The following is a 14,726-nucleotide window of genomic DNA, read 5'->3' as shown; positions in this document are numbered from 1 at the left end:
CTTCTACCATGTAAGAATTATAGAGGTAATTGTGCTCCTGGGAACTTTCAGTGCAGCAGAATTTTTTTTGAGCCTTCTCCAGATCTGTGAAGCATCACTGAAAGGGAAATATAAAAACAGACAAAGGATCACTGAAACGGCCATATACTTACCGATACAGGACAGCAGGCATATACACCACCTATCCCTCAACATTTGGTTGCCCTCATGTTGATTGATAGGTGATGTACATGCCTGCCATCCTGTATCAATAAGTATGTAGGCCGTTTTCAGTGATCCTTTCTTCAGATCTGTGCCTCCACACAATCCAGTCTCTGAGCTCTACAGGCAGTTCTTTCCTCTTCATGGCTTGGTTTTGACTCTGATATGCATTGCGAGCCCTGACACCTTATATAGACAGGGTGGATGTGTTAATTCAACTGATTGCCATCATTTTAAAATACAGGTGGCTCCAATCAAGGTGTAGAAACATCTCAAAGATGATCAAAAGAAATGGGAAGCCTCCGAGATAAATTCTAAGTGTCACATCAAACAGTCTGAACACTTATGTCAATGCAAAATGCTACAAAGATTTCTAACATTCTGTTTTCAGTTTGTCATTATGGGGTGTTCAATGCAGAATGTTGGGGGAAAACTAAATAAGACCACAACATAACAAAATGTAAAAAAGAGAGAGAGGGTCTGAAGACTTTTGGGACCCTCTGTATATAGTTCAAGTTATAGACTGCACCTTAATACACCGGCAAGGATGTCCAGCTGGATTGCTCATAACATAGGCCATCAAAGCCATAGTTATCTATGCGTGCTGGTTGCCATAGCAATCCGACACTTTTTGGAGCAGGAAAGCAGTGGTCGCCAGCGGGGGGATAATCAATAGCTCATGGAGAGGTGAGCAGCAATAAGCCCTCCTGTTAAGTATTTCTTATGGCTGTATCTGCATGGCTCTGAATAGAAATGCGTTCCACGGCCTCAGTAATGTGGTGGAACTTTTTCTTAGAATATACAAAGAAGAGAGGCGACCGAAAAGCAAAGATCCAAATGGGCCTCCATTATGATGCCATGTTGACATCCTAGACAGGAGGGTCTAGTGCTTACTTCATCCTCCAAGCCTTTTCATGTACCTGGGACCTAGTCCCCAACCCTTAATTGCTAACAATGCAGTCCCTCTAGAGCAGTGGGGGAAGGGGGGGGGGGTTGGCGGTCCTGTACAGGTTTTCAATTCCCAAAGGATGTGACCAATTCTAGCTGGACCCTCTGAACTTAGGACCACAGAGCGGCTGCATGGTGTGCCTATACGGTATGTACGCCGTTGCTTCTAATCTCTTTGCATGCACATTTACCCCTTTTGTACTATCTTGAAAGCCCAGATGCTTGGACAGCAGATTGGGAAGGATTTGAGGGTAATCAAGAGGTAAGCAGATTCTTCCGATTGGGAATGTGTATTTTTATGTGTTGCCATTGTCCTATATTATAGACCTTCAGATATTGTGCTGTCTCGCTGGTAAGATTCATTACATTGACTTACTGCGCCAAAGCCACAACTTGCTCCCTGGGATGAGGGAGAGGAAGGACCGTCCTGGTGACGTCGGAGATATAGTCAATCAATTCCTGGTCAATTGGTGGATGCCACGGAATGATCTGAGGAACCAGCTCCGGTTGTATTTTCACTGGGGGAATCTCATCATCTTCTTTGATCTTTTCTTCTTCTTTCTTTACTTTAAGTTTCAGTTTGCTAAAAAGGATGATCAGAGTTTTCATGTTACATTACAGTTTGCATCTTTAAGGCCACACACCGCAGCGTTATGTTTTAGCTAACCGCTCTTCTAAGGGGTTGGTCAGTTTTCTTTTACTGTTTACCTGCAATCAGTCTAAATAATGTCTGTATAGCACTTACTGAACATCTGCATCGGTTGTTCTTGTTCTACTGTATTTTCAAGAAGTCAGCCCCACCCATCAAACCCACCCCACTCGACAAGCCCCCTGGACCACTGGGACAAATGGCTGCCTATGGAGGGGCATGTGACCAAGACGTCATCATGCCTTTTCAACTCATACACAGAATTTGGGGCAGATTTACTATGGACATTATTCACTGAAAAAGCCAAAAATACAATACCTGAAGGTCTGCAAAGCAGACACAGTCGCCATAGGCACGATCGCCAGAAGGCAGGCACAATCGCCGTAGGGCAGGCGCAATGGCCATAAGGCCCAAAGATATGCAGTCAGCCAGACAATTTATAGTGAGTTAGTGTAGGTACTGACGGACGCGGTGTGGCCTCGACGTGGCCCGTCAGCCTATGCGTTTTGGCCAAAATGCAGTACTAACACCCGCATTTTATTAGTATGCATTAGTATTTTTGTATGCAGTTTGCTAGTTGTTGGGGGAGCCCAGGATGTCAGCTAGTGTGGCCCACCTTAGAGATACAGGGCAACCCGCTGTTATATCAGTGAGGGTTGATATCCTGTATGGTGGGTCACCATCCATCTTTGGCTGACATCTTTGGTATCGTTCACATGCGCAGGCTATCATTATATGCAGTCGCTCCTCCCCAATCTGGGCTGGGTTGAGTGGGTGACTGCATATTAGCCTGCCAGGAACAAGCTGCTCCAACACACCATTGTCTGGCTGACTGCATCTTTGGGGCTTATGGCCATTGCGCCTGCCCTACGGCGATTTTGCCGGTGGCGATTGTGCCTGCCTTATGGCGATCGTGCCCATGGCGACCGTGTCTGCTTTGCAGACTATCAGGTATTGTATTTTGGGCTTTTTCAGTGAATAATGTCTTTGTTTTCCTCACCTCTGTGATTTTAGATTTACTATTAAAGATTTGACTATTTTCTGTTGCACACAGCACCATAAAACAGTCTCCACATGAAACTCTGCGTTAAAAGCCGTGGCGGAAGCTGCATGGAATTTGCCACGGATCAGTTGAACAGGTGAAATATGTTGCAGATCTGTGGCACAAACATCACATGGTGCTGATTTAGTCCTGGTTTTTGATGCAAATCCATTGCAAAATATGCTGCAGATTGTTGCGCACACATGCGCCAAAATACGCAATCTGTAAATGTATCCTTAAATTTGATGCAAACTAAGAATCATGTGTTTTAAGAGACTTCAATGATTTTTTAAGGCTTGCCCTTTAAAGGGGTGTGGCTTCAAGAAAGCAGGCGTGTCCTAAATACATAAAAAGTGTGTCAAATTTTAGCACAATTTCTGCTGTTAACCTATGGTTCTTTTACACGGTCTGAAAAACGATCAACTGACAAACGAACAAATTCTCTTTTGTCAGCTGATCGGCTTATTTATACAGGCATAAAAATGCTTGCTGATTGGCGGCACATCTGCCCACGGCCGGGACTTGGAAACCGATGTCCCCACTGCGAAAGAACCTGCGGATGAAGAATAGGTCTCTATAGTCACCTACGGACCCATCGCTAAGCCCCTATACTTGGTCACGCTCGGCCACGAGGGATAGGTGATAGTGATGATGATGATTCAGCTGGCCTATGGGATGATTCAGCTGGCCTATGGGATGATACAGCTGGCCTATGGGATGATTCAGCTGGCCTATGGGATGATTCAGCTGGCCTATGGGATGATTCAGCTGGCCTATGGGATGATACAGCTGGCCTATGGGATGATTCAGCTGGCCTATGGGATGATTCAGCTGGCCTATGGGATGATTCAGCTGGCCTATGGGATGATTCAGCTGGCCTATGGGATGATTCAGCTGGCCTATGGGATGATTCAGCTGGCCTATGGGAACAAACTCGTCCATCACAATAAGGTCTTCCACACACTTGTGTTTTTTAACGCGATTGTCAATGGGACTTTCTAATGTTAAAAACGAATCGCACCAAAATCACAAAGCGCAAACTTACGATGCGTTTTTAACATTAGAAAGTCCCATTGACAATCGCGTTAAAAAAAAACAGCGTTATAAAAACACAAGTGTGTGTGGAGCCCTGAGGCATTTCTCGGGCCACATATAAAGAAAAAACTGAGCACCAATCAACGTGTGTGCTGATTGAGACTCGTTACATCAGGCTGAGAATCAGCCGAAAATTGCAGTGTGCGTGTGAAAGAGGCCTAAGATTGATTCACAAACACTCTGTACATTCCAGTTGCTGCTAACCGGAACATGTGATGGCTGCAGCCAATCACTGGTTAAGGAGGTCACTGCTATAATCAGTGATTGGCTGCATCAGTCACATGTTCCGGTCAACAGCAACCAGGAAGAATAAAAGGACTGGGAAGCAATTTTAAGTCATGAGACAGCCCCTTTAAGAAGTTACTTAGCACGATTAGCTGACTCTTTAGAACAGAAAATCGTTATGATCTGTGATTTTCATCATCCCACCATTTATTAGTGGAGAAGATAGTAATACGCTCATTGTCAAAACCAATCCCTCCCCTAGAAGTTGTTGGAATGGATGATACTTTCTCTCTGTGATTGTAACGTTGATAGAAGTGATTACAATATCAGAGCAAAAGCATCATTTAGGCCTTAGTCAGATGGGCGTTTTTAGTCGCGATTTGCGCATGCGTCCGGCGATTTTTTAAAACCATTGCTTTGCAATGGTATCGGACACATGAGCGCTTTTTATGCGCTCATCCGATAAATTATAGAACAGAAATCGCAGATTGCACCTATCTGCGATCTGCGATTCCTGTTCTCTTCTCTATATGCGCTCAATGGGGCCGGCGGCAGCAGCGCCGACCCCATTGAGAACATATAGAAGACAAATCATTCTTCTCTGCCACAGCTGTAACAGCTCTGGCAGAGAAGAACGATGTTAGCCCATTGAATTCAATGGAGCGGCAATACAGCAGGTTCCACTGAAAGCAATGGGCTGCCGGCGTGCGCAGGGTGAATTGTCAGGAAGGGCTTAAATATATAAGCCCTTCCCGGCAATTCATCCTAAAATGTGTTAGAATAAAAAAAAATTGTATACTCACCTTTCCGCTGCAGCCGGAGTCCAGCCGCGGCCGCTGTCAGTTCTCCTGAACTGCTTCTCGGCACTATTCAGCCGGCGGGGCTTTAAAATCCCCGCCTGCTGAATGGTCTGCCTCTGAGTGGTCACAGCCCTGACCAATCAGAGGCAGGTTTCACTCACACACCCATTCATGAATTCATGAATGGGTGAGTGACTGCTGCCTCTCAGCGCTGAGCCAATCAGGGGGCAGGTCTGACTCACACCCCCTTCACACCCACTGCAGGACGGCCGTGCGGAGCTCCGGCTGCCGGGAGAAGGTAAGTATATATATATTTTTTATTTTTACACATTTTAGGATGAATTGCAGGGAAGGGCTTATATATTTAAGCCCTTCCCGACAATTCATCCCGGGCTCGCCCGCAGCGCATTGCTTTAAATGGAGCCGGCTCTATTGCCGTCTCCATTGAATGCAATGCGCTGGACAGCTCTGGCCCGTTTCTAATGAAACGCGGCTAGGAGCAGATTTTCGGGTGACTTGCGCGCACCGGTCACGCGATTTGCGGATGCGCATCCGTCATGCGATCCGCAAATCGCGTAAAAAAACGCCCGTGTGACTAAGGCCTTATTGTGAAGACTTGACCCCTTGTAGGGAGGCTCTAGTACCCTGTTGTACCGCCTCTAGCTTGGATACAATATGTGATTTGGGTGGGCATGGAGGCTCTAGTACCTTGTTGTGCCACCTATAGCTTGGATACAAGATGTGAAATGATTGGGCACGGAGGCTCTAGTACCCTGTTGTACCGTCTCTAGCTTGACTACAAAATGTGATACGGGTGGCATGGAGGCTCTAGTACCCTGTTGTACTGCCTCTAGCTTGGATACAAGTTGTGATACAGGGAGGCATGGAGGCTCTAGTACCCTGTTGTACCGCCTCTAGCTTGGATACAAGATGTGATACGGACAGGCATGGAGGCTCTAGTACCCTGTTGTACTGCCTCTAGCTTGGATACAAGATGTGATACGGACGGGCATGGAGGCTCTAGTACCCTGTTGTACTGCCTCTAGCTTGGATACAAGATGTGATACGGACGGGCATGGAGGCTCTAGTACCCTGTTGTACTGTCTCTAGCTTGGAAACAAGATTTGATACTGGCAGGCATCGAGGTTCTAGTACTCTGTTGTACCACCTGTAGCTTGGATACAAGTTGTGATACGGGCTGGATTGTTTAATATTCACTATATTTCTCCCTTATTACCTCACTATCCAATCCTAGTTAAGTTATTTGCTTAATTAACTAATGGGCAATTCTGCAACCTAAGCCAGGGACTAGGAACTTTTAACACATGTATGGGAGAATAGAAATGTGCCATATTTGATAACGGCAGCTTGATCGCTGGAGTGTACGCCATATTTTCTTTCTACCTTCAAGAACAGAGACATGAACGTTCTGTAAGTTTTAGGTTTCTGCATTTCTTCGTTTCATTTTCCTAACTCTTTTGCATTTATTGTCATTTTACTTTGTCTTCTTTGTATCTCTTTTGTAAGCCCTGCACTTTTCGTGTTAAAGTCTAAAACCTTTGATAAGTGCGGACCTTGTGGCTCTGACCCTAAGCCCTTGGTGGTGTTAACCGTTTGATTATCGAAGAGCAGTGTGGGTGAGTATATGTAGGTCCATTGGGCTTCTCCTGGGTTGGTAGCAGCGAGTCGATGAGATAGATGAACCCCTGGCGGTTTGGCGGTTGCAGACGAGTCCTGTGTTTTGTGTACGTGACTGAGCATCTGCCGATTCTTCGGCTAATCAGTTGACCTATTACATGGCTTGAGATCCGGTCAAACAAAGGTTCAGGCAGAATGGTCTTGCTTGACAATTGGGCCGTGTAAAAAGGCCTATCCTTATAATCCTCTTCCCCCATCAATCCCGTAGATAGTCCTTTCTTAACATAAGTTTCTATGTGTTTTTGTTCTGTTGCACATTCAGCACAGAACTGACAAACCTTCTCTGCTAGAAGGCGAATCCCAGATGGTAAGTAGGAATTATGTGAATTTCAAGACTATGGCATCTCAAACATATTGTTCCCCTCTGTCATCTGTTAGACAAGACCTATCGACACAACTGTGTAACAAAGGACACACAAAAATGCTAAGTGTGTGGGAAAGCATAAATATACACAAGAAGTGCTTTTCTTACGGTGACAAATTTGGGCTACAATAAGAATAAGTGGATATAAATCACGTTTCTGGACAGATTCATTAATACCACATTGACAGAACTGCATGAAAAAGGTTCCACCCGACCTTTACGAAGCACGGAGAAGATAAGCTGCTTGGAAGATATATTGTTGGCAATATTGTTTTAAACTAAGAGTCTGATTTCAGATGAACTACAGAAAACTGCTCTGCTGACAATAAAACGGAGGCGGCTGAAATATTACATGGAAATCATAAATAAAACTACCAATTTGTGTCCAGAACAGTAAATCCCAACCTTCTTACCATAGGGGGACCTCTGGAAACTCAGGATGGAAGCCTAGTGTTGGGGTAAACCCAGCCGAGCCTGGTTGAAAAAGCTGTTCTAGCACACGGTCCTAACTGGATTATGTTCTGCTGTAGGACTGTGTGACCATAATATTGCGCAAGGGCTCGCAATACGACAAAGAAACCAAAAACATAAACACACAGTTTACATTAGCCTTTATAAGTTTACCAGCTGTAACTATTATCTGTGCATTTTCACTTGTCCCAATAGGGTAGTCCCCCTACAATTGCTCATACATCACACTACCTTCACGGTATGCCTTCTTCATAGAATCCATCCTCGTACCATCTCTTCCCCAGTTAGTTGATGCACACGGCTGTCCACATGATGTCAAAGGTAATATGATTCATCAGACCAGGCCGCCTTCTTCTATTCCTCTATGATCCAGTTCTGATCTTGTATGCCCGTTATAGGCACTTTTGATAGTGGACAAGGATCTTCAGAAATGAATTTAAGGACTCATGGGCCCAGGTGCAAAAAAATTAGGCCTGGTCCCCCCGCCAACCCCCAATTTCTATGACAAAAAACAACCTCTCCCTGTATAACATGCACATGTGCCGGACGTGTGAAAAGGGACCTACAAGATCGTAATATATTTATAGCTAGAGGGATGAATATAAACTCCAGACCAGTCAAAGAGATTACCAAACAGACCACACAAGAATGAAAATAAGGGAAATTCTAACCCTACACCTCCGAAGCAAGGGAACCCTACCTAAAAGTGGGGCGATCGTGGCAATAAGGACGGCCCCACTCAATAACTTAAAGTAAACCTGACTCGCCCTTTGTTGAAATAGGGGAAGAGGCAGGAAACCTCAGACAGGGTCAGAGCAGCTACAAACAAACATCTACAGATCAGACCTGGACCAACTTCAAACTTGTCAGACTAGACCAAAAGTACAAGTGGCCCCGCCTCTCAGGAGGAGCCACAATAAATGTGCAAGGACAAAAGCAATTGGTTGGACGGGAAAATATCAAACACTTAAAGGGGTTGTCCCGCAGAAGCAAGTGCAGTTATGCACTTCTGTATGGCCATATTAATGCACTTTGTAACATACATCGTGCATTAAATATTGGCCATACAGAAGTTATACACTTACCCCCTCCTGGTGCTGGCGTCCCCGTCTCCATGGCGACGAGCAAACTGCTTCTCTGGTTGCTGGAACAGTCGCGCTTGCGCAGAAAGGAATCCCCTCCTGGAAGGTCCTTGCTCACGAGCTGCGTCCTGGCCCCTTCCCCTTCTCAGCATCATCGCGTAGCTCCGCCCCGTCACATGGTGCTGATCAGCCAATGAGGTGGCTGGAATCGGCAATGGAGCTCAGACAGCAGAAGAACATCCACAGTGCACCATGGGAGAAGACCCGTGGTGCATCGTGGGAGAAGACCAGCGGCAGCCATCTTGGAAAGAAGATTTTTTAAAGTTGCTGAACAGGGATTCAGGTAAGGGAATTTTATTTTTTTTAATAACACCTGACAGCAGTATTCTTTTACAGGTACTGGGGGACTGGGCAAAAAAAAAATCACTTTAGGCGCGGGACAACCCCTTTAAGTGATTTCCAACGTAGAGACACAATGAACCTTCTGCAATGACAGGGGGACCCTGAGGAATGTAAGACATACGACACCAAAGGTACTATTGTAGTGCCCGAACTCCTGTGCCGATAACACGAACATGACGCTCGGCCCGATGACGTGACACAGTAGATGCAGAACATATAAACGGAGCTATATAATGTACACACACATATAATACATCCATATACTGTACACATAAATAAAGGCTCTTATTTATGAATAGTGGTGTATTCTCACAAAGTTTTTTTTTAATCATTTTGGCGCAAGAACTTTAATTAAAATTTAGCACAGGTTCTGCCGTGCCAAAAATAATTATGATGCGCAAAAAAATGCGCCAGAAATTCTTCATGTAGTTTCCATGTACCGTAAAATGCACCAAAATTAGAATATAGGGGGCGGAAGTGGTGCGTCACAAGATTTGCCAGAAACTCTTGAAAAACGAGCGCTTTAAAATGCGCCAGAATTGGAATCGTCAAGTCTGAAAATGTCTGCTACGAAAATGAACATTTTTACAGAAATTTCAAGTAAATTTCGTGTAGCTGAAATTGCGTCAAAAACAGACATGTTTTTTTTCAAAACCTGGATGTATTTGGTTTTCTTCGACACTTTTCATATTTTGAGCTTCCTAAATGTGTTACAAACTTTGACACATTTAGGCCACGCCCAATTATGTAAAAAAAAAGTGAGGATACGGATGTGCAATGGTTTTATCGCACATTACCACGATCCTGCTGCTAGAAAAGGTGAAGCTCATTATAACCGCAGCAATTTGGGGTCAAACTTCATGTGTTGTTTGCAGTGTGGGTCTCGGCCGTGTGCATGCACTCTAAGACCGGTATCACATAGGTGCAATACACAGATAATAGAACCCCTTGATTTCAATGGGTTAGTTCACATGCGTGTATTTTTCCAGTGGCCATTTTGATTGAGTAAAAACAAAAAAACTCGAGCGAGTATCACCATTTTCGAGTACATGCCTCATCCCTTGTTGCTTAAAACCCTAAAGTGCCAAAAGTCATGGGACAGGAACTAATATCATGTAGAACCCCCTATAGACAAATGAAAGGCAGCAACTAGAGATGAGCGAGCACCCAAATGCCCACAACAACCATGATTAGTGTGAATGCTGTTCGCATATGTTAACCCTTTAATTACACCGAACGGTGTTCGGACATCCCAAACGGCCCCAACAATGAGATCACGAGGTGCTGTTAAGTTGCCAATACAGCCTGAGGCCTTCTGATTGCCATTGAAGACATGCCTGTGTGCCTATGGCATGTCCTGATAGATTGCCCGTTATAATGCGGTGCAATACTATTGTATTGCATTATACTATATGAGTCATCAAATGATTGTAAGTACCTATTGGTACAAAAAAAAAGGAAAACTGAGTAAACAAAAAATTAATTAAATCAAGAAAATAAAAAAAGGTAATGAAATAGTTTAAAAAAAACATTTTCTCATATTTATAATAATAAAGAACATATTTTGTATCGCTGAATCCATGAAAGTCTGATCTATCAAAGGAACACATTTACCTCGCACAGCGAGTGTCATCTAAAAAAAAAATTTGGAACACCAGACCTGCGCTTTTTTAGTCTCCAAGAAAAAATGTAATAAAAATCAAAGTCTTATGTTCTCCAACATTCTACAAATAGAAACTACAGAACGTCCCGCAAAAAACGAGCGGCGAGGAAGTAAAAATAAAAAACAGTTATGGCTGCCAGCAGAAAATAATTTCATTATTTTCCAAAGATAATTTATTTATTAAAAGCAGTACAATAAAAATATATAAATTCGGCATCGCAGTCATCGAACTGAGCCCCAGAATAAAGTTATCAGGTTATTTGTGCTGCAGTCTGAACGCCATAGAAACAGCTACTCACAAAGATGGCAGAATTTTTTTTCCATTTCCCTCCACTAAGAAAGTTTCAAAAGTTTTTCAGTACATTATACGGTACAGTAAATTGTACGGGTTGAAAAACACAACTCGTTGCGCAAAAACAAGTCGTCAGACAGCGACGTCGACAGGTGAATGAAAGGAGTTATGGTTTTCTGAAAGTGGGGGGAAAAAAAAGGTGGCGTCCTTAAGGGGTTAATGTTCCTTCACCTTTCAGTGGTTCAGTGGATCATTATGGCTGATTGGCGTATATGTCCTCAGACTACAGTATATTCTACATGTGACTTCCCCCTTATATATAAAATACTCACCTCATAAGTTACGTAATTCCGCATGATATTTGTAATAAACCGCCAATGTCACTGGCGATACGCTTTCTGAATGGCGCGGGTTCGTGCGCTGCCCTGATATCCATCACGTGAAACCTCGCCGCTGGAAGACACATCTGCTTCCATTTAGTCGTTGGTTAATTCATGGAAACGAAGGGTCGGACACATCCCAGCGCACATCTGTCTTTCAGCGAGGATTTCCGAATCCTCCAGAAAACTGGACATGATGTTAAGCTGCACGCGGTTCCTATTAATTAGTGTAAAGTGGAAACATCTGCCGGGAGAACAAGGTTACTGAAGAGTCTTGGCTGGCTGGAAGTGATGGCGGGGGCTCTGGCACATATCAGCGTATCCCACCTTCACAGCAGATACATCTTCGACAGGAAACATGGGAGAGAGCGGACTTGTCAGACTGAGCGGCCCAAGAGACGTCTACAAGACTGTAGTCAGACGGGCGGAAAGACTGAACGGACAGTTTATTAGAGACCCCATGATGTCCATCCACAGATAGCAGAGTGCGCCAATAAAACCTTCCCCACCCCATTACTGTACCTCCACCAGCTGACAGGAAGGCATCATCGATTCATGCTGCTTGCGCCAAATTCTGGCCTCCCATCAGCCAGGAGCAACAGAGATCTGGGTCCATCTGACCAGGAGATGTTTTTCCGCTGCTCAGTGATACAAGTTTTGCGCTCTTTTACCTGCTGGAGTCTCGTCTTTCTGTTTCTCTTAGACACAATGGCGCTGTAACTGGTCATCTGCCGTTACAGCCCATCTGTGTGGAGGAGCGGCGAGAGGTGCATTCAGACGCTAAGAGCCCCGGCGTTGTTTACAGCTGCTCCTGACTGTGCAGCATGTTGGTAAGAATGATTCCTGACAACCTCCTCTGACCCCTTTTGCTGGGTGTTTTTCCACCATTCTCAATATTCTCTCCACGCTGTCACATGAGAAAATCCCCCGCGGTTGGCAGTGAGACCCCGGCTAATCTAGCACTGATGACCGGCCTCATTGGAAGTCGCTCCAATCGCTGGATTTTCCCATCTAATGTGGATTGACACTGAAACCGATCCACAGAAAACTTGTCCTGTGATGTTATGCCGCGCTCCGAAGTCACGGGGAGAATGTCCATACAGGGAATACTGAAGGGGCTATGAGATGTAACGGAGGGCTGGGGGCTCTGATAAAGGGGTTGTTCAGTGTACAGCCAAGGCACTCAGACAGACACAGAACATTCAATTAGTTGTAGCTAATTTAGACCACATGTTCCTTACGGCGTTGTCAGACGGCCGACCTGCTGGATTCCAGATAGAACTAAGTTATTCTTGCTTTTGTGCCTCTGCATGCCGTCTCCTGAGGAGAGAGAACGTGTTCACAGTGACCTCCGCAAGCAGATTGGGAAACTGGACGCAAACTGGAACTCTGAGGGAGTGAGTGACTTATTAGATATCGCTTCCCCCTCCATATACGCACGCGTCTCAGCGCCAGGTTTTTATTGGATTCCGTCAGATATTGCGGTTTTTCATGGTGTAATATTTTTGCTGCAAAAACACTGGCAACATTGCAGGAAAAATAATTGTGAGAGGAGAGCGCCAAGCTATATCGCAAACACAAACAAAACAAACGTGGTGAGAAGGATATTGTTACTCACCGGGTGCTCAGGTGAGACTAGGTATTATACTTAGATCTCACCAGCACCGAAATCCTGGAAGGCATTTAAAGCTTTTTTCCTTATCCGTAGAGAGCCGCACAGCATGGGTTACGAGTCATCACAAAAATCATTCGGAGCCCGTTACAAATCGTTCAAGGAAGGAAAAAGAAAAAACAAACCTTGCGCTCACGGGAAAAAAGCAGGAACGAAAGTAAATTGATTATTTTAGCTTAATCAATTTTATTACATATATATTATAACCAACAAATCTGAGCTACGCGTTTCTGCGACTTATAAGTTGCCTTTTTCAAGCTCAATAATACAATTTCGCTCAGTCAATTTATATAAAAATTTTAAAAGGCTGGCTTACCAGACGCTGTGCAATTATCAGTGCATGCTGATCAATTACTAAAAGTGGGCGGGGTTACCGCTACCTGGGGATAATTAATTAGACGTGTTTACGTCATTTTTGACTCGTTGGCATACGTGTCAAAATTTTTTTTACAATAAACTTTATCAATGTATGTGTGATCTCCAACATTCGTTCATTTATTAAGTCCGTCTACCAAAGGGATAACACTCGATATAGTAGTTTTTAAATATCATATATAACTATAATTTAAACAACAACAACAACAATACAGAAAGAAAACTTATTAGATATAAAATGCATGACATCTAATATATTATTTAGTATTTTATAAACACCTTATTGTAAAAACAACTATTAATATAAAAACTGGTACTGAAATAACGATCTAATACTATAATAGGAAAATACAACATATCCCGGCAATTCATTCATAAATACAACCTTAAAAAATTTTTTACTAATTTAAAAAGGTTTTTTATTATTTATTTATCTTTTTTATATATATCTTTTTTCAAAAGAATTTTTTCAAATTTTTTCCAACATTTCGTTGAGTCCTGCGGGAACTAGTGTATTTAGCCTATAGATCCAATACATTTCTTTTTTCCTTAATGCTGAGATGGATTTTGAATCTATACTTTCTAGTGGGGTTACGAGCATTTTGGATGCATCTCCGTCATGGAAGTCATGGAAATGTCGGGAAAGACTGTGATTCCGAAAATTTTTTACAATATTTTGCCGATGATTCCCAACTCTCGTTTTTAATTTGTTTATAATTTAAAAACTACTATATCGAGTGTTATCCCTTTGGTAGACGGACTTAATAAATGAACGAATGTTGGAGATCACACATACATTGATAAAGTTTATTGTAAAAAAAATTTTGACACGTATGCCAACGAGTCAAAAATGACGTAAACACGTCTAATTAATTATCCCCAGGTAGCGGTAACCCCGCCCACTTTTAGTAATTGATCAGCATGCACTGATAATTGCACAGCGTCTGGTAAGCCAGCCTTTTAAAATTTTTATATAAATTGACTGAGCGAAATTGTATTATTGAGCTTGAAAAAGGCAACTTATAAGTCGCAGAAACGCGTAGCTCAGATTTGTTGGTTATAATATATATGTAATAAAATTGATTAAGCTAAAATAATCAATTTACTTTCGTTCCTGCCTTTTTCCCGTGAGCGCAAGGTTTGTTTTTTCTTTTTCCTTCCTTGAACAATTGCAGGAAAAATGTAACAGTTGTGGAAACACAATGTGTGATCCAGCCAATCCTACAGTAAGGACACAAGATACAATGTGTGATCCAGCCGATTATACAGTAAGGACACAAGATACAATGTGTGATCCAGCCAATTCTACAGTAAGGACACAAGATACAATGTGTGATCCAGCCAATTATACAGTAAGGACACAAGAT

General features: G+C 43.3%; 1 protein-coding gene across 2 annotated transcripts in view; it reads right to left on the bottom strand.

The window, feature by feature from the left end:
* Positions 1–14,726, bottom strand: part of ARMC3 (armadillo repeat containing 3) — a 153,377-nt gene that overhangs the window by 8,384 nt on the left and 130,267 nt on the right. For both annotated transcript variants that reach the window (XM_066584877.1, XM_066584878.1), the window contains exon 18: positions 1,526–1,732. In XM_066584877.1, coding sequence (XP_066440974.1) covers positions 1,526–1,732 — 207 coding nt within the window. The remainder of the gene's footprint in view (positions 1–1,525; positions 1,733–14,726) is intronic.

The sequence above is a fragment of the Eleutherodactylus coqui genome, chromosome 12 (genome assembly GCF_035609145.1).
Source record: "Eleutherodactylus coqui strain aEleCoq1 chromosome 12, aEleCoq1.hap1, whole genome shotgun sequence".
NCBI classification, from domain to species: Eukaryota; Metazoa; Chordata; class Amphibia; order Anura; family Eleutherodactylidae; genus Eleutherodactylus; species Eleutherodactylus coqui.
This window is presented reverse-complemented; position numbering and strand designations above follow the sequence as displayed.